Source organism: Trachemys scripta, chromosome 21 (assembly GCF_013100865.1).
Source record: "Trachemys scripta elegans isolate TJP31775 chromosome 21, CAS_Tse_1.0, whole genome shotgun sequence".
NCBI lineage: Eukaryota > Metazoa > Chordata > Testudines > Emydidae > Trachemys > Trachemys scripta.
The window spans coordinates 15,536,561-15,559,563 of NC_048318.1; the positions used below are offsets into that span (position 1 = coordinate 15,536,561).

General features: G+C 44.1%; 1 protein-coding gene across 3 annotated transcripts in view; it reads right to left on the reverse strand.

Annotated features, from left to right (window-relative positions):
- Positions 1-23,003, reverse strand: part of ZBTB16 (zinc finger and BTB domain containing 16) — a 170,282-nt gene that overhangs the window by 145,307 nt on the left and 1,972 nt on the right. For all 3 annotated transcript variants that reach the window (XM_034754884.1, XM_034754885.1, XM_034754886.1), the window contains exon 2: positions 20,521-21,839. In XM_034754884.1, the coding sequence (XP_034610775.1) occupies positions 20,521-21,767 (1,247 nt within the window). In that variant the 5' untranslated portion in view covers positions 21,768-21,839. The remainder of the gene's footprint in view (positions 1-20,520; positions 21,840-23,003) is intronic.

The window sequence follows — 23,003 nt, forward strand, 5'->3', positions numbered from 1 at the left end:
GGGGAGAAATTGGGAGCACCGCTTTTTTGCGCCCCCAAATCTTGGCGCCCTAGGGAACTGCCTAGTTTGCCTAAATGGTAGCACCGGCCCTGTTTATACCAAACAAGGATCTGGCCCTCTCTCGCCCTCAATCTCTGAGACCCAAACCTGGGGAACAAAAAAAAAAGTTTTATATTAATACCAAATCTCAGAGAATATCATCCAGCAGTAGTACCAGGGTTTAAAAAAAAAGGAATGTATGCAAACATTCTTGATTACTCCAGTTCCATGATTCAGCAATTCCACCCACAGTAATTCCCCACCAATAAAAGTGTGATAAACCTCACATATTTATGAATGAAAATGGTAAATTCAGGCCTTGATTGACTTTTGAGAACTATGGTGTTACGTTTTTTTTTTTTTTTAAAAAAGCTATATATATATATATATATATTTTTTTTTTTTTTTCCTGTATGAAAAAGGAAAGAGAAAAAAAAAAATCAACTTAACAATGAAAATCTCTCACAGCAAAATATAGAAAGCCGTTTGAGAATGAGGGAAGAATTAACCCAATGTATTTAAAGAAAAAAAAAAAAAAAAACCCTATATACAATATACACCCAGCCATGAACCATAAATTAGCTTAAAGAGACGGCAGAAGAGGTCTAAACAAACATAAAACCTTTCGAAGGCCTCACACTATTGCCCTTCTCCCCCACCCCCGTCAAGCCTGGCTGCAATTTACAATAAGTCCCTTTAGTCCACTGTAATGCCCCCAACCTTTGTACACTGTGCTCTCAAGCCCCATGAAGGCCTGACTGAGCAAACACAGTACCCTTTCAATATGGCCTCTTGGGGCTCCGGCTTCACTTGGCCAATGAAAGGGACTACTGTAAATAAAAGAGGCCTGCTTGACCTGCCCATTGTCATCTCCCCAGACCCCTGCATCCACCCTACTGTAACAGAGCCGGCTCTGCACAAAGACCCCACTGATGTCTTCTCTGCCTCAGAGGGGTACACCCACTGGGACTGAGTTTCAGATGAAGAGGGGGTGGGAGAAAAAGAGAGAAGAGTCAAGGTTTTAAAACTTGCTGAGCAGGAGGTGGTATCTTTAAAATAGAGAGACGCCGTTTATAGGCCAGCTACGTGAGCTCTAAAAGCACTCCAGTTCACGGCCAAGCACCCACGGCTCTCATTTGAGCTCTGCTACCCATCATCCATATATAGTTCTGATTGGTCTCCAATTTTGGTATATTTTGCAACCCAGTTATTTGTATGTAACATGCTTTCAGCACAACCCATCAGACGTGGAAATTGTCTCTCTTAAAGAGACTGGTCTGCCACGTATACTGTCCAAACAGAGAAAACAAACAAAACCAACAGAGGTGCACAGTGCATCCACAAGCGCGGCTAAAGCAGCTAAGGAAGTTCAGGCAATTTAAAATAAAGTGGTTGCAGAGGCAAATGCGGCACAGCAATCTCAGAAACAACAAGACGGCTGATTTTTTTTTGCATAAAAACACATGCACACATGTGCGCGCGTGTACACACACACACACACTATTTTCACTCATACATCCAATCCTGGAAAGATTCAGTTCCCTGTTGTCTGCGGGATGCTGCTCGCAGGGAAGTCAGCCAAGACACTGAACCAAAACTCTGAGCTACTAAGATCCTTAACATTTACAAGACGGACAGGATAAGGTTTTATTGTTCCACATGAAGACCAGGAGAGTGAACCTTTCAAACGGAAGGTAATTAGCAGGGAGACACACACTTGGTTCAAAATAAACACTCCTCTACTGCCACTTTCAAAGGAAAAAAAAGAGTCCAATTCTAAGAAACAGAATGCTATCCTGGTATGAACTGCCACAGCCAAATGCACCTTTTGAAAGAAGGTTCTGCAGAAGAAGCTGTGGGTAACAGTTTCCACAGCTTGAAACCCTGGACAAAAAACTAAATACAGAACCCACACAGAAGCCACCACTACTTACATTACAGCTGCTCATTTGTGCCAATCGTGCACAGGGTTGATGAGATCTTTCCATCGTCAGCCCCTGCTTGGAGGGGCTTCATATCTTTGGATGTAGTAACTAGTTCTCAGTTGAAATTTGTCCTACAGGGTCTTCATTTAACACCGTTTCCCTTCTATTCTTAGAGAAAGATCTTTATTTAAAAAAGATGATATTTCTTGGGTTTTGGTTGAATTGTGTTCCAAGGGCAAATTTATTTTCAAGGTGAGGGGTTGCTAGTCACAATCTTGATTTATCTCAGAGCAGGAAGGCAGGGACAGGGAGCAGCCTAAAAAACGATGAGCCAATTATCCATAGAAAAATAAAGTACTAGACGCTTGTTCCCAGCCCACCCAGACTTGTGAAACACACCAATCCTTAACTGTGCAATGAAGAGCTCAGGAGAGTCTGAGAACAAGAGAGGGTTCCAGGTAAAGTAATATCGGGGATTTAAAACTACTTTTTAAAAAACGCAACTTTTTCAAACATTATACGAGATTTTCTAACTCTTTGTATAGATGAATACTTGTGGGTTTACAACATTTTGTGCCAGTTGCAATGTTTACTTCACACGCAATCAGTTGCCCATGAAGAGGTTCTTAGCATTTTAATTAGGTGGACTCCACGCACCAAAAAGCTAAATACACTGAGAATTGGAAAGAATTTGTATCTTATTTGGTAGCTGATATGGCAGATTAAACATGGCCCTTCCCAATACAGTCTAACTGGTACATTGGGATTTACAATAACAGCTAGTATTTCCTGCACTGTTCCCGCCCCCCGCATCCCCAGGGTACGTCTACTCTGGAATTGAAGACGTAAAGAAGATATTTTCACACAGCACACTAAAAATAGAGATATAGCCACGGCCAGAATATGCATCTATGGTCTTGGAAGGGATTGTTCTCAGGACAACTAGCTCCTCCTTCCGCCATGGCCACCCCTCTCTCGTTAGCATTCTAGCTTGATCACAGCTCTCACAGGTAGGTCTCCTCAATCTGCAAATTACACCGTCCCGCTCCAGTGTAGACACCCTCCGTTTTAAACCAATGTTAGGAAGAGCCAAAACAAAGGATGGGACACTCTCCCCTACTGTTTGGGCTAAGGGCAGAACTTTCTCTTGCACCTAAGTCTGCCTGAGGCCCTCTGAGCCAGTTCCTGGGGGGTTCCGGTCAACAGAGCAAGGGGACCAGGTGGCTGCACTGAAGGGGGTGTTCTCAACTTTACTAGGAGGAGGAAAGATCTCCATTGCTGCACATGACAGGGCACTGTTGCCGACATACTAAGGAATAGATACTGGAGCCACATTTACATCAATCTAGTGCCTCGAAATCCCCCTCACTGGGACACTCAGAGAAGAGCAAGCACCGTGCCAGCCGGCTGGCATGGGAGCCACTGAGCGGCTGCAGTGGGGAAAGCATGCCGAGGATAGAATTGCAGCCTGCACTCAGAACTTCACAGAGACTACGTGCTTTGGGGCAGGGCATGTCTTGTTTGGTGTTTGTACAGCGCCTAGCACCGCAGGAGTTGGTCCATGACAACATAAACTAAACAACATTTACAGCCAGGCAGGCGAGACATATTCTGGCTCGTGTTACATTTTAGCATCTCAATCCTCTCCCCGGTGGCCTCACCTTGTTACTGACAAAATGGCACCAGCCCGGAGTCCACAATTACCTCTTCACACTCACTCACGCTGCCTTGGTTTGACCTTATGTGATGTCAGCGTTTCATGCTACAGTTTCCCCACTGTGGCAGCTCTGCTGGGTGTTCCCAAAAGGCTCGACATCAAGGCCCACGGCCTCGCTGTTGGGCCATCTGCGGTGTGAATCATCTCTGCGGTGAGCAGCAGCATACTTCTTTCAAGGCTCTCTGGCCACAGGAAGTGAGGTACAGGTCTGCTACAATTGCTACTGGAGGGAAGTGTCTACCCAGCCGAATTCAGGCTCTTAATGTTAGTACATTGCTGTAATGCCTTCCACCTGGAAAGATCTTCATGCACTTTGCAATGCAGATCAACACATGCTCAGGAACTGCTTCACCTGCTTTGGAGTGCAGCCACCTCTGTGGTGGAATGTGGCAGCTGTTTAAACAGTCCCCAGCTTAAGACACAGAATGAACAACACTGGATCCAGTTGAAACTGCAGGTGGATTCTAGGGAAGCAAAATAAACCTGACACCTGAATCAACTCCTTTATTGTCGAGAGCATTGCTATGGGGGTCCTTAAATGGCCAGGAGCAGACAGACCTCAAACTTTACATATACTAGGCCAGATCCTCAGCTCGTGTAAAACAGCATCACTCCATTGGTTACGGTGGCTTACAGCAGTTGAGGATCTGGCCCACTTTCCTTAAGCATCTGTAACCCAAATCTTTACAAAAAAAGGAGTCCATTTTTATTTGTGTGTGATTTCCACCACTAACTGGGCAGATGGCTTTGCAATAAGGGGGCGGTGGGCGAACCATCACCGCACAAGATTTGCACGTACACAATCTTGCATGGAGGTCACAAATAGCTGTTACAACACATACAACCAGAAGCCCGAAAAGCCAGTGCCAAGCTCAGAACACTCAGACCCCCCGCAGCCCCCACGTGGATAGTCTGCTTATAAATGTTTGGTGGGGGAGGTGCGGGGGAAGGGCAAATTCCTCTACTAGTTCTGGCTCCGGGATGCTTAGTGGAGTTCATCAGTTCCATTTACAGGCTATCCAATCAAATGGAATGAGAGTGGGAGGGACACAATTTGCTTCTCGTCCTTGGCCTGCTTTACCTGATGGTTGTGACAAAGCAAGTAAACAAGGGGTCTGATACATGAATACCTGTGACTGCACAATAAGCAATTGTGTGTGCTGTTTTATGACCCCTCTGCACACACATATCACTATCAGGAAGCTTGTCACTCGGCAACCAAGGTGCGCTGCTTTCCACCCAAAGTTGGAAGAAGATTCTGCTCAGCGACTCTGGGATGCAGGTCCCTTCGCCTAGATGGCTTTTGTTCACCAATGCCTACAGGCCAGGAGATAATTTTTTGGTGCATCCAAAAGAAAGCGCCATGGCAGCATAAAAGAAAGGAGGAGGGTCCAATTCTGGGCATTTGTATTCTAGTGTACCATGATCACCTGCAAGCTCCTTTTGCGCCTATGAGCCTGCTAGGGAGCTTTAAGCCCACAGCAATTAAAATGAGGTGCAAAAGGTGAGCTTGTCAACTGCGTCTGGTATTCCTGGCCAGAGTCCAAACTCTCACTGAAGCCAACAGGAGTTTTGGGAGGCAGTCCCGGAGATAAGATGCCTACATACAAAGACACAAACCTGCGTTAGCACACAACATCCTTTCTCTCACGCCCTGGCTCCCATTCACCTCCGAACCCTCTCATCTAACGGTCCCCTTTGCCATCTTCCCCCATTCCTGGTGTCATACTTTTACTTGACCAGGACAGCCCCTCAGTGGACATCCCCCAAATTCCACCCCCTCTCCCTTCACCTTTACAAGTCACTTCTCTGAGGAAGCTTTCAACACCACAGGTCTCAGCAACGACCCACATCTCAACCACTGGCTTCTGAGTCAGACCTGTCTGTAAGCCCTTCAGAGCCAAAGACTTTCCATAGCGTTCTCTACAGCAATGTACGGGACCACGTCAATGATAAGAGCTCCTTTCCCTCCCCACCTATGTTTAGTGGCTTTTCAGGCCACATGTCTATCACTTTACTTGACTAGTTCTCAGTTCCTCATAGTCCACCCCCCCACCCCATGCCTGCCCCACAATACCTGTGAACCGTGATGCATACACCAGCCCATCCCTACATTAGTTTCCGAGGAGGCGGCAGCGGCTTTTACCTCTCTAAATAATGCATTTACCAGCCCTAATTAATGCAAGAAACGGATGATACACATTTCTCGGTTGCTTTAAGTTACATCTGGTTAGACACAGAGGGGAGCAGCCTCTAGCTAAAGGGTCAGATAAGCTAAAAATCAATATAAGCAACTGCCTCTGAATGCTTTAAATCAGAAACCCCCATTCCAAACTCTCCCGAGAGTGAGAGTAAATAGAGGAGCCCATGCAGCAAGACCTGACTATGTCTCAACACCATTACGATGGGAATCCCAGTCTGACCACACAGACCCAGGACTCCTCTCAGCTAACATGCACCTGAGCAAAAACAGAAAGGGGTGGGAGACAGAGGGGGTGCAGTGAGATCACCCTGTGCTTTACGCTGTGCTTTGTATACGAAGCACTTCAAGCAACGGCACCCAAATTTTGTCCAGCTAATAGCTGCGCTGGCAATCAAGAGTGCAGGCCACACACAAATTGTAGCCAGACTGCAGCCTCCCGCATCTTTAAATAGAGAGTTGTTGCGAGTTCAACTCAGGCTTATGGGTCCTGGCATGCTAGGGTGAAAAATCGGGACAGGAGATGAGGGGGGAATAGGAGCCTATAAAATCGGGACTGTCCCTATAAAATCGGGACATCTGGTCACCCTATGGCATGCCAAGATGTGAATGGCCCTATTCTCCCCTTCATTACACCAGTTTAAGACTAGAGTTATTGAAAGACATACAGTTTTGTGCAAAACACAAACAAAACCCCCACTACTTTAGAAAAGTTTTTTGACAATACAAAAACAAATATTTCCTTTTACTTTCATTTTCCCCATCCTCTCCCCTGCTCCACCTTGGGGTTTTTTTTTTTGGGGGGGGGGGAGGGAGGGAAGGACAGGGGGAAAAAAGAGAAAGGTGGGACCCCAAATTAAAAATTGTTTTTATTTTCAACTGGGAAAATAATTGGACTTTTTTTTTTTTTTTTAAATGAAAATGGGAGATTTTCACCAAGATGAAAACGTTCATTTTGGTGAAAAAAAAAAAAAAAAAAAAAAAAAAAGTCATTTTCCATGGGTGGGGGGGGAATTAAAGTTTTGATGAAAACTATTCAATCCATTTTATTGCATGCCGATGATTTCAATGGAATTACACCACTGCAATGGAGAAGACAGTCAAATTCCACATGGGCCAGCATTCCCAGCGAAGTAGTGCCTGACTACATTTAGACCCGTTGCCCATGCTTTGGTCAACCCTGATTTCAAAGCAAAGTTGTTGTTTTTTAAAACACTGGGTAGAGCTGACTGAATTTTTCTGAGCTGCAAGTTCCACCCAGCACCCCAAAACGGGCCTTTCTTCAAAGCATTTTTTCACAGAGTTGTCAGCACCACTGAAATTTTTTTTTTTTTTTGAATGAGGGGGAAAAAATGGAAATCAAAACTGTTTCAATAAAAATATGGGGGAAAAAAATGGGCAAAGATTTTAAAAAACGGTTCAAGTTCTAAACCCTTCAAAACAAACAACTTCAAACCTTTGTGACATTCCTCCCCCCCCCCCCTTGCCTAGAATCCACAGAGCCAGTAACGTCCCTCCTCATCTCTGGACTCAGCAACGAGGCTTCAGTCTGACTGAAGCCAAAAAAAGAGTTTTATGCAACTGTCAAGCATCATTGGTCAGCACTGACAAAAAAACCATACAGCCAGGGTTTTAAATGATTTCTTTAAAAAAAGAAAGGATCCACGCTAATGCCCATGATGTGTGGTGTTATCATTGTTTCCTACAGCCAGCCGCAAGCGTGTAGACGCAGAGCGAAGGAGGGCCATGGAAATGCATTTCAAAAATAGTGTTCTAGGCAAGTGCAGAGGGGCTGGCTCCTTTGTTGAGGTTAGCAGTTACAAGAGAGCTGGGGAAGGAGGACTGGCAAATAGACAATGAACCGATATTACACAATGCCTCTGCCTTATCTCTCCTACGCAAAGTCAGTTTGTATGTGTTGCGTAGCACACTACAACCACAGCCCCTACCCAGCAATAGATAAGATATCCGTCACTGGTGTTAGCTACCTAACCCAGCTTAGCAGCAGACTCCTGCATCTCAAGCAAGTCCCCGGCAGCAAACCTGAATTTGAACAATTCAGGAACTCTTAAAAAAAAAGATAAAAATCACACTAGCCAGTTTGAGTTTCTTCCTTTGCTACTGATAGCAGATATTTCTACTGATCCAGTACAGAGAGCTGAAACGGAGTTGGATCTTGTCCAAGGGAGGGGAATATGGACAGCAGTTTGCAGCATGAGATCAGGTCTCACTCCCCTGTCCCTTTCACACACTGCCATTCAGGCGTGAGCCCGAGCAGCGGCTGCTTTAGCGGTTATTAAAAATAAATGTGATGGGAGCACAAGGAGTCCTGCAGAGATCAGGAGGTCATTGTGCTAGGTGCTGTCCCCTGCCCAGCGACCTTCCAGGCTAAATAGACAAGGTGGAGAAAGGAAGTATATTATTCCCATTCAACAGGTGGGTAATGAAGGCACAGAGCAATCAAGTGACATGCCCAAGGTCACACAAGGAACTGATTGCACAGCTGGGAACTGAACACAGCTCTCAGGAGCCCTAATTCAGTAGCTTAATCGCAAAACCGTCCTTCTACTCCAGGATGACAGCGAAGGCACTGACAGTAACCCCCTCTGCCAAGCAGCGTTACTGCTCAGGAGTTTTGTGGCAACAACGGGCACCAGTTCGCCAGCAACCCAAGTGAGCACTCTGGTCTGCATTTTGCAACCCAGGTGGCTCTCTGAGGTAGCTGGAGTGTCTAATTTAGGGTGGCACTCAACATGCGCAAACATTTTCATGCCTGACCAGAGGAAATTCTAGCACTCATAACACTTGTTTATATTGGTTTGGTTGACTAGAAACGAGATCTCTTCTAGATACGAGTGTTAGCACCTAGCAGCAATAAAAACCCGATGCTCAGCACCTTTGCTTTCACTCTGCAGTTTTCAGGAAGAGGATGGTTATGGGTAACAATTCTGGATTCCCATGGGCCACACTTCCCAGTACTCGGGACTTAATCTAGAATGGGGTGCCCAAAGAAACCACCCAGAAGCCTTAGCCCTGTAAAATGAGGAGTCCAACACATGTAGTAAGAGATCTGCAAACTGAGTTGCCAGCCTGAAAAACTGGTGCATGCATTTCCAAGAAGAGTGACTTACAAAAAATGCATAATTTGTGCTGTGGTTAAATCTAATTTCTCTGATACTTATAGTTCACAGGCTTGGCTCGGCTGCTCCCAAATTAGCAAAACCTGGCCTTAAATACCATAAAAAACACACATAGTAAGCACTTTGCTTTTATTTATATCAATGATTTCAATGAGAATGACTCATGCTTGCTCCTTAGCACTCCTCACCATGCATTATTTATAGTAAACCGTATCAGAAAAGAGAGGGGAAAAGAGGGAACAGTGTGCAGAATATGGGCCATTGCAAATACAGGTGCCCAAAAGCTCTGGTGATACTTGTTGGCATAAACATAGGAAATAAACGGCTTCCAACAGGAGGAGTGGTTTTGGGGACAAAGTACACAACTTGGAATTAAAATTCAAAGGATACTAATCCAGTTACACAATGTACATTTGAGAGCTTGACGTCTGTGTGTACGAGTTCTCATATACCTAGAGCGTTAAAATCCTGCCCCTACTGAAGTCAATGGCAAAATTCCCATGGACTTCAGTTGGGCCAGAACTGCATATTTTCATTCTGTGCCTAGCAAATTTTTAAGCTAACTATGCCTAACAGTACCCTAGAACCTGGATGCAAGAGACATATTGTTCGTATAGATCTCTCTGCAGCGGAGTTTGGCATAAAAGAAAAAGGTTGTGCAGGTTGCCCTACAGGGACTAGGACTCGGAGCACAGAAGCCTTTTAACCCACATTACACAGGTTGCCAGGCCTAATGCAGTGTGTATAATGTTACACACACACACACACACACACACACACACTCACTCACCTGTGCTGCTATTTGCTGTCTCCAGCTTGTCTCAAGGAGTGGACTTTGTGGCATTTCACATTTAGTTCATAGTAAAATAAATGCTCAGGGAGATACCACTGTTCTTTAAATAGCACTCTCAAAGGTCTGCAAACATGACGGCACAGCTATCAAGGGCCAATTCCTATACGAACTCTGGTACCTAACTTTAGTAGTTTATTTGTTCTCTTTCAGACCTTACTGGGCAAGTAATGGAAACAGTTTTGTGCTTTTCCCCCTGCCCCACACTCATTCAATTGCTGACTCCCTTATAGACCAAACAAGCAGGAGCTCTGCTGATCACCCTTTTGTGTTTTATGAAGTCATATAGATAGATATATTTACAGGTACAAATTTAATTTTTTTTTAATTGAAGACAATTATATGCAAGCAACCCCCAAAAATACACAAGAAACAAACAAACCTTTCTAACTCACCACTCCTTTCTTATCAATACCGACAAAAAGGCCAACATAAAACTTTGGTACTGTGGAAGTTAATACAAGGCTTGGCAGGAAAAAAAATACTTTAACTGTTTTTTTATTACAACCATTGTTTAAACAAGGTACCCACTGTCTGCCATCAGGTGCTTTGTACATCTTTGTATCAATCTTAAATAGCTTATCCTCCCCGCCTGCCTCCGCCTCTTCCCCAACAGTTTATCTTTGTATATTGGAGAAACTGGTGTTTAGCTATATACGAGGAACAGATTACTTGATAAACAGACCACAGGGTTATCAGTTGAACTGATATATACAGATAAACAGCAAATCTCCTATGCTAACATAGGTATGAATGCAATGCATCTTATATTTACCCTCAATAGATATATTTAGGCCAAACTTGCATTTTATCACTTGTTTTAAACAGAAATATTTTTCAGAAGTATAGATTTCACACACATTGGTTAAACAAATGTGCCAAAACCCAACTACATTAAAAGGGGCAATAAAAACTAAACTAAAATAGTGGGATGAATTATGGTTGAAGAACTAAAAAAAAAGTCAGTTAACACTACAGCGAAAAATTACATAGATTACACTACACTCCATCCACGATACAAAGGCTGTACCCAAAAGACAAGAAAGCGAGCTGGAGTCTACAACCCTGCTCACATAAATAGCCTATACCATTTGATTCCTAGCCACTCCTCAAATACCATGATAATAGGTACCTTAAAAATGCCTTAAGAGAGATAACTACTGTCCAGGCTGGATAAAGATTTTGAATGTTCCATAATTATTCTTAGCATAAAAGAACAGACTCCACTATTGAACTGAAACTGCTTCATATATGAAGGTAAATGTAGAAGTTAAAAAGCACTGAACATTTGTATAGAAGTATCCTATCCCTGTGGTGATCATCTGTATTTTTACCCATACTAACATACTTTGTCTCCTCCTGCTTGTGTGCATATACATAGACACACACCCCTCTTTATATTTGTTTTTTCAGTTAGTTGTAAAACTATTTTACTTGTTGTCTGAGTTTATTATTTTACAACTGTTAACCTTTCCATAAATAAATACAAATACATTTCTGACAAGAAAACAAGTCTGTTTTATATTTAATCATCTAACTAAATTCAGACAGTTAAAAAGGAATCACTGGATCCTAAATGATTGCCTTAGTTTAAAGGCCTAGGTTGGATTTTTGTTTTTCTCTAAAAACAGAAACTTTTTAGTCAACTATGAAAAAAAAACCGTGCAGTGTCAACAATTTTGTCTGTATTTATTAAAAGTCAGTAATAAAAACAGTAGTTCTTTGCTAAAATAAAATTGCAATGTTTTGTCAGCACTTGTGTGTAAGTTCCCTATTACTCGGCTGTGTGGTTTATTCGAACTATGCTATACCTACCTGGAAAGCGTTTTAAAGCTTTTTTTTAAATTAAAAGGTGCCCACAAGGCCCTGGAGAACAGGTTAGTGAGGGAAAGTTTCAGATAATATATGCTAGCTTTCCCTAGTATTCTAATTTCTAGCTTTATTTCTCCTGCACAGCAGCCACATTTGCATGGTTTTAAAAATGTAAGTTTGTCTGATTATAAGGATTTTTTTTAAAAGACCTGACACAGCTTCAAACTATTCTGGTGATGACTGCAAAACAAGCTGTTCAGTCTTATAATCAATGTGCATACACACTAGTAGGGCCTTTTGTGCTTTATTAGAAGAGAAAGACAAATGTTGGAAGAGTTGGGACAGGCATTCAAAGCCAACCTTAGATCTTTTGACGGTGACTTGCACGCTAAGGTGAGGGAGTGACCAATGCCAAACGAAGAATTAAACCTACCATAAAGCACTTAGCTGCCTCACACCAGACCAGGGGGAAAAATTGTAAGAAGAATGACACAATCCAGGACTACCCCGAATGAAAGAATGAATGGAATAGGCTAATTTACACAGGAAGTGAGCACTTACCAGACCCTTCATCCTAACACACAAAACCCTCTGCCATATCTGGAAGCAATTACATCCAGTTAACATGATCTGCCTGCCACTAAAATTAACTGCAAAACAGAAATATTTTTCACTTTTGCAACAGGAGATGCCATGGCCCCGTGTTTGGCTGCCGGAAAATATTTAGTAATTACTCATTTAAAGTCTCTCTTGAAGCTGTCAAGGGGGGAGGGGAGAAGAGGAGGAGTAAGATTGTGGCTAATTATGAACTAAAAGGAAAATGCAGATCACTTTACTATATACAAGAAACACATTCTACACACACAGTGAACAGTGTAACGAATGGAGTCTGTATCAAAACACACGCAGATAAGGTTGCTCGTATACTTGGTCAAAAGTTTAAGGTTTCCAAAGTTATTATAGGGCATTCTGCCACATTTCCAAGCAAGGAGGGAAAAACACATTTTATGATAATATCACCCATCAAATACCACACAATTTCTGCAGCCCATTTTTCCATACAATCAATGAGTTGTCTTTCACCAAATATTAGTTTACTGTTCAAGTTAAGAGCTATAAATATGCAGTAAATCTTACTGACCTTTTCCTAAAGGCAATGAAACAAGAGCACTTTGGAAAACAAAATGCCTTCCTAACTGGATGATATTTGGTTTAAAACTCAAGGGCCCGACTCTGAAATCAGCAGAGCTCTGCACAGACACAGGAATTGCCCAGATGGAGCAGCTGACAGGGATCATGAGCAAGCAAGCAAACAATTTTGGAAAGGTGAAAGTGCTGTCTAGGCACTTATAACATCCTCATCCATTAATGTGGAGTCACTTTGTTGTACCTTCAGACTTTGGCTTAAACAAGGTTAAAAAAAAGAGCATAGCAAAAAAAAAAATTATTTTTCCAATCAAAATATTCATATTTACTCTGAGACACTTTATTCTAACAGTGCCATTTAAGAGACTAATTAGTGTCTAAGAACCTTTTTGTTGAGAAAAAATTGACTACTTTGCTGTAGCATTACATAGGTTATATTCTGCCCCCCCATTCCCCCAGCATATCTGTATCAAACTACAAGGGGATTTGAAAATTTCACAAGGAAAGAACAATGGTATTTCTCTGGGAAAACTACAAAAACCTCCTACCAGGAATTGGGGAAATATTGCTGTTCCCGGCAAGATGAATTTTAGATTTCTGCTTTCAAGAGGCATCCATCCCCCACACCACTAAAGAAAGCAGAGAGCGATGCCTGATTGATTGAACAAAATAGTACACTTAAAAAGAACTCTTCCCTCTTCACGCTATGGTCTCTGTATGGAAATGGTTAAGTACCACCCCCCCCCACTGAATAAATCAAAAGTTCAAGGCTGCAACATACCACAATGTATTCCCTCTTTACATATGACAAGAGCCAGAGAAAGCCTGAAATCCCAAGCATCCTGAGCGGGGTCTCCGCTGGCGCTCACAGGTTACATGATCAGGGTCAGAGCTGTGGACCTTAACTGCAACATTCATTTCCTGAACAGGGCAAGTTCTCTTACCCATAAAGCTAATAAGAACTTCCTCGCATGGCAAGCTCAAACTGACAGAGCTACTTGTCAGTGACCACGCAGTAGGAGAATGCTGGTTTCTATTAACATGTTATGATGCCAGGTGCCACTAATAAGGTCCATCAGCAAGGAACAAGAGCCTGCTAAGTTGTCTTTCAAACTCTGGAAATAATCAGTGTCCAAGTTGGGGGGGGGGGGGGGGGAGAAGGGGAATTGTTTTGATTCAGATTGCAGCAGAGTTTACCAAACACCTATTGCTGACTGCTTAAAATAAAAAAAATTACACAAACAAAAGAAAAAACCACCACAACTACTGTATCAGGCTACCAAAATTAACACTAAGAACATCTCACAAAGCACTGGGGATCTGATTTATCACATTTATTACTTTAATGGTATACTGCATCTGTTTCTCGCTGTGACATGTTGCACGGTGCCAGTGGGTCTAATGGCATTAATATTACAATAGTCGGCTAATCCACTCAAAAGATAAATGGAGGTGAGCCCGGCAAAGAAAGAGCCAAAAAGCAGCTATACTTCCTTATCCAGCTGCTTAAGACCCGCTACTCTCTTATTGTCACAGCTCCATATTCAGAAGAAAAAAAAAAAAAGCAACAAGTTTAGTGGCATTAAAATTACCAGGCATTAGAAATTGCATGTACATTCTTAGCCAGCATTGTCGTTTTCCCCCTTACAAAAAGCATTTTAGAGTATTATTAATTATTGTACTGTGGTGGCACCCAGGAACCCCTGTCATGGACCAGCATCCCATAGTGCTGGGTGTTGTACAAACACAGAACTGACAGTCCCTGCCCCAATGAGCTTCCAATCTAACGATTTCATCATTAAACACATTGGGGTGAGTCTATCCCCGCTATGACTGCAAAAATCAATGAGTTCTACAAAAGATAAGTTGGGCTACTGCATATCGTTAGAAATACAGATTCACCGACTATTTATATATGCGATATCCCAAAGCTTCTGTAAAATTTACATTAAGGTCGCTTCACTCCAAAATTCACAGTATCTGTAGAAAACTGCCCCCCCCCCCCCCCCGCAAATGTGCTTTGGCAAAGGGAACATGCGTATAAAAAGAAATAGGTTGTGCACTGTAGCTACATCTCCTGCACCATATTCTGGGATGCCAGAATGGATTTGGGATTCCACGCTACAACTGGACACAGATCACAGATGAGGATGAGGTGACCGGTCAATTTCCCTGGCACATTCCCAACTCTTACTCATAGTACTACTGGCATTAAACAGCAGTTGCTATTCAGTAAATGGTTTGAAGGGGCATCAGGCCTTAAGTGTCTCAAGTCAGGTATCCAAAACTAGTGAACAATTTTGAAAATTTAGACTTAAGCATTTTACGTGGGGAATAGAACTCATGAATCCAGACTCTGCAGTGGTTTGTTCCAACCACTAAGCAACTCTGCCTCAGTCATGGAACCATTCATTTATATAGTTGGTGTAAAATATGGCATGGATTGCCATTCTCGCCTTGCTTGTTAAAGAGAACTGCCTTTCATCCAAGGATCTCCACGTTACACAACGCTGTGCATAAAATACAGCCAAATTGTATATTAAAGTAGCTCTCAAGATCCCAATCAGGATCAAGGAGCTGTTCCTTTGGGCACCAAATAAATAAGCCCTGACCCTCTAAAATACTTACACCAGAATAGTCCCATTGAACCCAATGCAACTACTGATGGGTATAAGGGTTAAGAACATGCTTAAGTGTTTGCAAAACTGGGAACACAGAGAGAGAGAAACAGTCCCTGAACTGAAAAGCATACAATTCAACAACAACATATGATGGGTGGAAGAGAGTACCTTACAAGTAATTAAGTTTATGGATCTTATCTTCAATCTGTAGTTTGTTCCACTGTTTAAAGAAATCCAATTTTAAATCAAATTAAAAACCACCATAAGTATCAGCAAGTTTAAATATTTTGACTTCATGATAGAAACAAACTGAAGTTCAATTTAGTATAATAGCAATTTTCAAAGTTCATGAGTGATTTTTCAAATGCAAAAAGGTTGTTGAAATATAGCTTTTTTTCCCTCCAATTAGAAGCTGCAATCAATACCAACATTAGATTAAGTTTGAACTTCACTGGACCTAGATGGAAATCTTTTATTTAAAAAAAGAATAAAGTTGCAAACTCAATACACAATTAGTCAGAAACATAAGCTCAGTAAAGAAAATATGGATTTTAAAACAGCCTAGATGTTCTAGACAGAAATTCAGCTGGGACTCCAAACCGTGAACAGATAATTGTGATGATTCTGCTTCCAAAAGGTCATAATTAACTGTTCTTTATTAATAAATTGTATTATAAAAAGGCATCATCAGATGACAACTCTGTCAAGAAAGGAAAGATGGTTGTGTCACTACACCACTAGACAGTAATTAAATCCAGATCTCCTGGGTCCCAAATTATGTCTGACTCTCTGCATGACCTCAGACAAGTCACAACGTCAGTGCCTCGGTTTCTCTTAGGAAATATTGTTAGTTCCATTTTTACCCTTCTCCCACCCGCTCTCTGATGTGTTTAGATGGTGAGCTCTTCTGCATGGGAACCATCCCTTATTAGATGTTTGGATCTAGGCTGGGGCCTCAAGACACTATCATAGTACAAATACATAGTGACTAGCCAAAAGGACTTATATTTATTGCCCACATTATCCACTTGCACATCCTTATGCTAATGAAAAATGGTAGGAAATACACAATTGAGAGGAAAAAAAATAAATCTATTTCAGCTGAACACTACAGATTGCGGGGACCTATTGGTTCCTTAATATGCTCGTTAATACAATAGTAAACCAGTGGCACTTCTACTGTGGTTTTGACAAACTATGGTCTATTGTAGGCATCTGCAGCCTTAAAAAAGAAGAAAAAATAGTTCTACGCACACAGAAGTTACTGTTTCCAAATGTAATTGTCCCAGCCTTGCATATTCAATTGCTTCCTTGACCACCTTAAAGACCATCAGTCTTGGTTCACAAACACAGCATGGGCGAATGGAAATATTCACTAACCAAGTCAGTGCAGAAGAACTCTCTATGTTTAAGCTGAGGTTCTGTATACCAGATCAGCAGAAAGGGTGGGAAGAAACAAAAGAAGCCATTGGCATTTAGTTGTAGCTTACATCTGGGCTAAAAATGAACCTGCCGGCACCTCACAGAGTTCACTTCAAGTTTAAAACATAAAAAACGTACAACTGCTGCAAAGCAGCTTGGTGACTAAACAACCATCCTGCAGCAACTTCAGCACGGCCGAGACATTCTAAACACTCTTATAAAGGCTCAGACTGGTCATCCTAGAAAAGAGAGGACTGAAGGGGGATACGATGGAGGTCTATAAAATCATTAATGGTCTGGAGAAAGTGAAGAGGGAAGTGATACTGCCCCTTCACATAACACAAGAAGTAGGCATCACCCAATGAAATGAATAGGCTGCAGGTTTAAAACCAAACAAAGCGAAGTCCTTCTTTATACAACTGCAGTCACCCTGTGGAACTTGTTGCCAGGGATGATGTGAAGGTTGAAAGCGTAACTGGGTTCAAAAACCAATTAGATAAATTCATGGAGCATGGGCCCATCAATGGCTATTAGCCAAGATGGTCAGGGATGCAACCCCAAGCTCTGGGTGTCCTTAAGACTCCAATTGCCAGAAGCTAAAAGACTGGAAGACAGGGGATGGATCCCTCAATTGCCTGGTTCTGTTCATTCCCTCTGAACCATCTGACACACTGGCCACTGTTGGAAGACAAGACACTAGGCTAGATAGACCATAGGTCTGACCCAGTGTGGCCGTTATCAGTTTAAAAATTGGCTTACATGGATTTAGCTTGCATTGGTAAATTTACTGTACTGACAAGCTAAACACACACAAACCAAGTTTGAATCAAGTTAAAAGTGTCCACGCAGGGTTTGGTATTGGTTAAACTCAATCTGTTTAAAAAATACACTCAGTTAAACTAGTGCAAAATTTGTGAATGTCAGAACTACAACCTTATTACAGTACAAAAGAGATCAAAGTTCATTATAAGTGTCAGATCATTTAAACTTCCAACTCCAATTGCAGCTACAGAAACAAGTACATCTCATTATGCAGCAACCTGGCTTAAAACGTTTGTCCTCTCATTCAAAACATTGAGTCATTCACAATGAATCTCCTCATCATGGGTGTGAATTAGGGAGGTTCTAAGCTTACAATGAGACGCGGCAACGAAGGAAGATTATTGATCAGCAATGGGAACTCTAGAGCAGACTCAGCATTGAAGTGCTCAATTTAATCTCTGCCGAGCTGACCTCTCAGAGAGTTTCTAAAATAGTTTCTGTGGTACATGCAGGAGCATCAATTGTTATTCTTTGTACTTTAGAAAGGAGAAAGGAAGACATTTAAGAACATGGCAGATAGCCATGTTCAAATTCTCTCCAGCCATGCACTGCAGCTGCTTTTCAATGACATTTAGCCCGCATCGCTTTACAGTAAGCGCATCAGCCCAGATCCTCAACTGGTGTAAGTCAGTAGAGCTCTAGGTCCAATTTACAGCAGCTCAGGCCCTAGCCCAACATGTCTATTAAAAAAAAATGTACACAAACTCCAATGGATGAGATCCATGTTCTAGAATGACAATGCAGGAAGTTGCTGTTTACATACCAGCCGAGTAAACAAAAAAGAAATCTGTTTTGCCAATGGGGATTGCTGGCATACTGCTATCACCTATTTGTTTAAATAGAACTGGCATCACAATGTGCACACAGTGTCATAAACTACACTGAGATGCCATCTGAAGAGTCTGACAAACCCATGTGAGGGTGGAAACCCCAGAGTTAAGGCTGCCAGGCTGTACTTAAAATGAAACAAGTTGAACAGGCAATTGATGTTCTGAGGCCCTTTGCGAGCCACAGATAATCCTCGATCATTTATGGATGGCACAACCAGAGTTCAGATCAGAGTGGTTTTCCTACAACACACACAGGCGAGGAAACAAACAGCCAGAGCCTCGTGTGTATATTATGTACATTAAAACTAATTAAACTTGTTGGTTCGTTCAAATACTGGAAGATGCTCAGTCTGAATACTTCAGAGAGGCTCCTAGGAATTCTAGCGTCATCCGTGATTTGAATTCTACTAACAGGAAATCAGATTGTCGTGTACTTTTGTCACCCCCTCGGAACAGAGGGGCTGCAACATGGCACGCACACGCACACACACACACACACACACACACAATGAAATGCTGACATGTCAGTAGAATCAGCAGAAATGTCTGCACAAGGATCGAGCAGCCCTTCGCAAGGCTGTTCAGTCAGTTCCTACCCCTGTGATATTAGCATATCCAAATGCAGGAACAAGTTAGGGTTCCTACTCTTACAGTTTAGGACAGGAAAAATCAGAGCCCTGATCCCACAAGCTGATGCTCACCCGCAGACCCTTACACTCACAACGAGCCCTACCAGCAAACAGGGCTCTGTGCAAGCACAGGGGTCCGTCTGTGCAGATCAGCTGGCAAGATCCGCTCCAACAGACCCACTAAATGCTAGATTCTGTTCTCCTTTATGGTAGGTGTGAACCTAGAGAAATGCTACTGACAGTGTAAAAAAAAAAAAAAAAAAAAAAAACCAACCACCAAACAACAACAACAAGGAGTCCGGTGGCACCTTAAAGACGAACAGATTTATTTAGGCATAAGCTTTTGTGGGTAAAAACCTCACTTCTTCAGATACCCACGAAAGCTTATGCCTAAATAAATCTGTTCGTCTTTAAGGTGCCACCGGACTCCTCATTGTTTTTGTGGATACAGACTAACACGGCCATCCCTCTGATACTTGGCACTGACCGCATAGTTACTCTGGACGTTCTCTTGGTTCAAACTCTGATCACTATGACACCAAAGTCATCATCTGACACTTGTTTGAGAAGCAAGAAGGTAAGTATTTCATACGCAGTTACTCAATGGGGAGCGGCATCATGAGATTGTTAATTTTACACTCTATATCAATCCAGAAGGCAGAGAGAAAAATCCCAGAGTCTCTGGAGCAGGATGTGAGAATCCAACATGCCTCCTCCCAATGTTAAAAAAAAAAAAAAAAAAAATTACAGCACATACCTAGCCCTGGCATCTGAATGCATGTTAGGACATGGAGCAAGAAAAGGACAGACTATTGCCTGAGCTGAGTGCCATCCTCTTTTCAACCCAAAGAAGGAAGTGCACATCTTTTTGGAACTGGTAATAAGATAGAGTCTTTCCTATCTGGGTTGTGAGCTCAAATCTGGGCGGGTAGTGACCGTAACTCATTGTCTTGGCTAAGTACAGTTGGTGCAGCTCAGAGTAGTTCTCCACAGACAAGGGTCCCCATCATAAACCTCTCCCTAGGCCCTCCCCTATTTAGTTTGCAGCTTGTTAATGCTTTACCCAGTTGAGAATGCAGTAAATTCACACATGTGCAAAGGGCCAGCAAGAGGCCTATGCACCACTAAGGTCCCACTTCTTGATGTCTTAAGCAGGAACTGAAGAGTGATGCACAGGCTTCATGAGAGCCCTATGCACAGGGGTGAATTACCCCTAGATGGAATTCATTTTCCTCTACTGGGGTCAAACCTGCCAGCACTAAATTCAACTGAACAAAAATACAAAACAAGCTGATTGTGACACGAACCATCAAATGTCAGGAGAGACGTGCTGCCACATCAAGACTAAACGAGCGCAGAGGACTCACCTGTGTTGTTCCACCGTCTCGTTGTCCGGCAGTTCTGCGCCACAAACACTGCACTGTTCACCAATGGCTCGGTTTTCAGTTTTCATGCCAGCTGCCAATTCACCCAGCTTACTGAACAGCTCCCTTTGAATAAAGCCTTGAGGCAGAAGCCCCCCGTAAGCGCTGAAGTCCATGGACACGGCAAGAGCTGGCTGCATGTGAAGAGCCGATGTCATGGAGGATGGCATGCTGAGCATCGAGTCAGTTTTGTGATTTGGTAGCACTGAATATATACTCAGGTGTTTCTCGCTTTGAGAAATCGAGTGCTCCGGTCCGACTGGCACTCCTTGGCCCAACTCGAGGGGTTGCTCTGCATTCTCATCCCGGGCATAATGAAGTTCACGGGCACTTGTGATAACACTGCTACGCGTGGGAGTACCAGGGCCTTCCTTGCTTTTGTCATCCGACTTGTCCCCTCCAGAAGTGCTGGACTCTGCTGTCCTTGGGCTTTCGTGGCTAGACGCCTCCTCCACTTGCATCACTTCTGTTTTTACTTCGGAGAGACTGGGGTGGCGGCTGCTCGTGGAATGCAAGTCCTCGGAGGCGTTCTGCTGTAGAGCCCCTTGCAATAATGACTGCCCAATGGTCATCAAACTATCCACTGCCGCCTTCGTGGGGCTCATCGCGGAGAGTCCAAATGAAGTCGAGACAGATGGGCTCTGCTCCACCATTGCCCCCGTTAAACTCTGACTGGCCATGCTGGCATAACTACTCTCTTCGCTGGAATGCTTGGAGATGAATAGGTTTTTGATGTACCTAGATTTCCTATCCTCCTCCTCTTCAGTGCCACCATCCGTCATGTTGACTTCTGTATCATTCTCATCAGATGCCTGAATGGTCTCCAGGATCTTCAGACACTGTTCTTCCAGATATTCTATTTCTAGGATCTCGGCTGCGTAAAGAAGATCATCCAAGTCTTCAACTTTAGCCTGGAGGGTGGCCGTGTAAGCGTATTCCAATATCTGCTGAAAAGTCTTTGGTGAAAGAAAGTCCAGGGTATAATGCTGACTGTTGCGGTGGAAGAGGATTTCAAACATTTTACTAGTGCAAGCCAACACTGTCCTGTGAGCATGGAATTCCTGATTGTCCACCATGATGACCACATCACACAGAGTCCCTGCAAGGCGCATTTGGTTGGCTTTCTGCAGGAGCCCCGTGGGGTGGCTGGGGTTCTGGAGCTGTATCAGACCCATTTTAGTCAAATCCATAGTGCGCCTGAAATTTAGTCATTAGGGTGTCTTTCTTTGCTCAATCCGGGACTAGCTTTAGGTGCCCGTTGTCTGTGAAAACAAAATAGAGGAGGGGGGGAAATAAAAGGGGAAAAGAACTTTTAGTTTAGGATTTGGGCAGCAAGTTGCATACAAAAAGTTTCTACAAGTAAGTTTTGGAGCCTGGAAACTGTGGAAGCTCCAAAAACATCATAAACCAACTTCCCTTTACAAGGGCTGAAAGGCACAGAGGGAACATGGGGAGGGTCGCTGGGTTCCAAGCTGCAGCACTCATTGGCCTTGCACAGTCCAGCTCGCCTGGCTGATAAACCGGGTCACCCTCCAGGCACCTTTGTGACATGGAGACAATGAAACCTGAGTGAATGGAGGGGGACCTCTTGTTGTTGGAAGCTGAAGGGGTGGGGGGTCCAGGCTTTCCCCTGCCCCCCCCCCCAAAGAAATCACAGCCACCCTCCTTAAACCAGCAAACCTTGTTGTGTCTGCTACCACCCCACTGCCTGTCAGACACACCATGGGAAGCCCCAACCCTCCCCCCCAACACAGAGAGTCCTACCCACACCTGGCACCCCAGAGGCCTCTCCCCTAAATACACGCACATGCCCTCCACACAAGGGGTCACCCCGTTGCCCCCTCGTGCCCCGGGGAAGGGGGGGGGTCTGTGCTCCTCTGGGCCCCACCCCGCTGCCCCCTCGTGCCCCCGGGGAAGGGGGGGGGGAAATCTGTGCCCTGGGGACTCGCTTCCTCTCCCACCCTACCGGCTCGCCCCTTCGCCACGCACGCTTCGTGCCCGGCCCCCCAGCGGGCGTGAAGCAAGAGGGGTCCCGCCGGGCGGACACCCCACCCCACCCCGCCCCAGGACCCCGGGCCAGGGCATCAGGCCCCGCTGCCCCAGTCCCAGCCCGCCGCGGGGCCGCTCCTACCCTCTTTGTCCCCGGGCAAACACCGCGGGCAGCGAGCGGGGACGGGGGAGCGGCTCCAGGGGGACCCCGAGGCACCCCTCAGATCGGCCCCCTCCTGGAGACCCCCCCCCCCCCGGCCCCCCCCCCCCGGGCCTGCCCCCCCCCCCAACCCAGCTCCAGAGACACCCCCAGGCTCAGCCTTCGGGCAAGACCCCCAAACCTTCCAAAGGGGCTCCAAGCCCCGGCTCCCGCTCCCGCCCCCAAACCCAGCCTCGGGAGCTCCGACCCGGGGGCCCCAGCTGCCCCCCGCACCTTG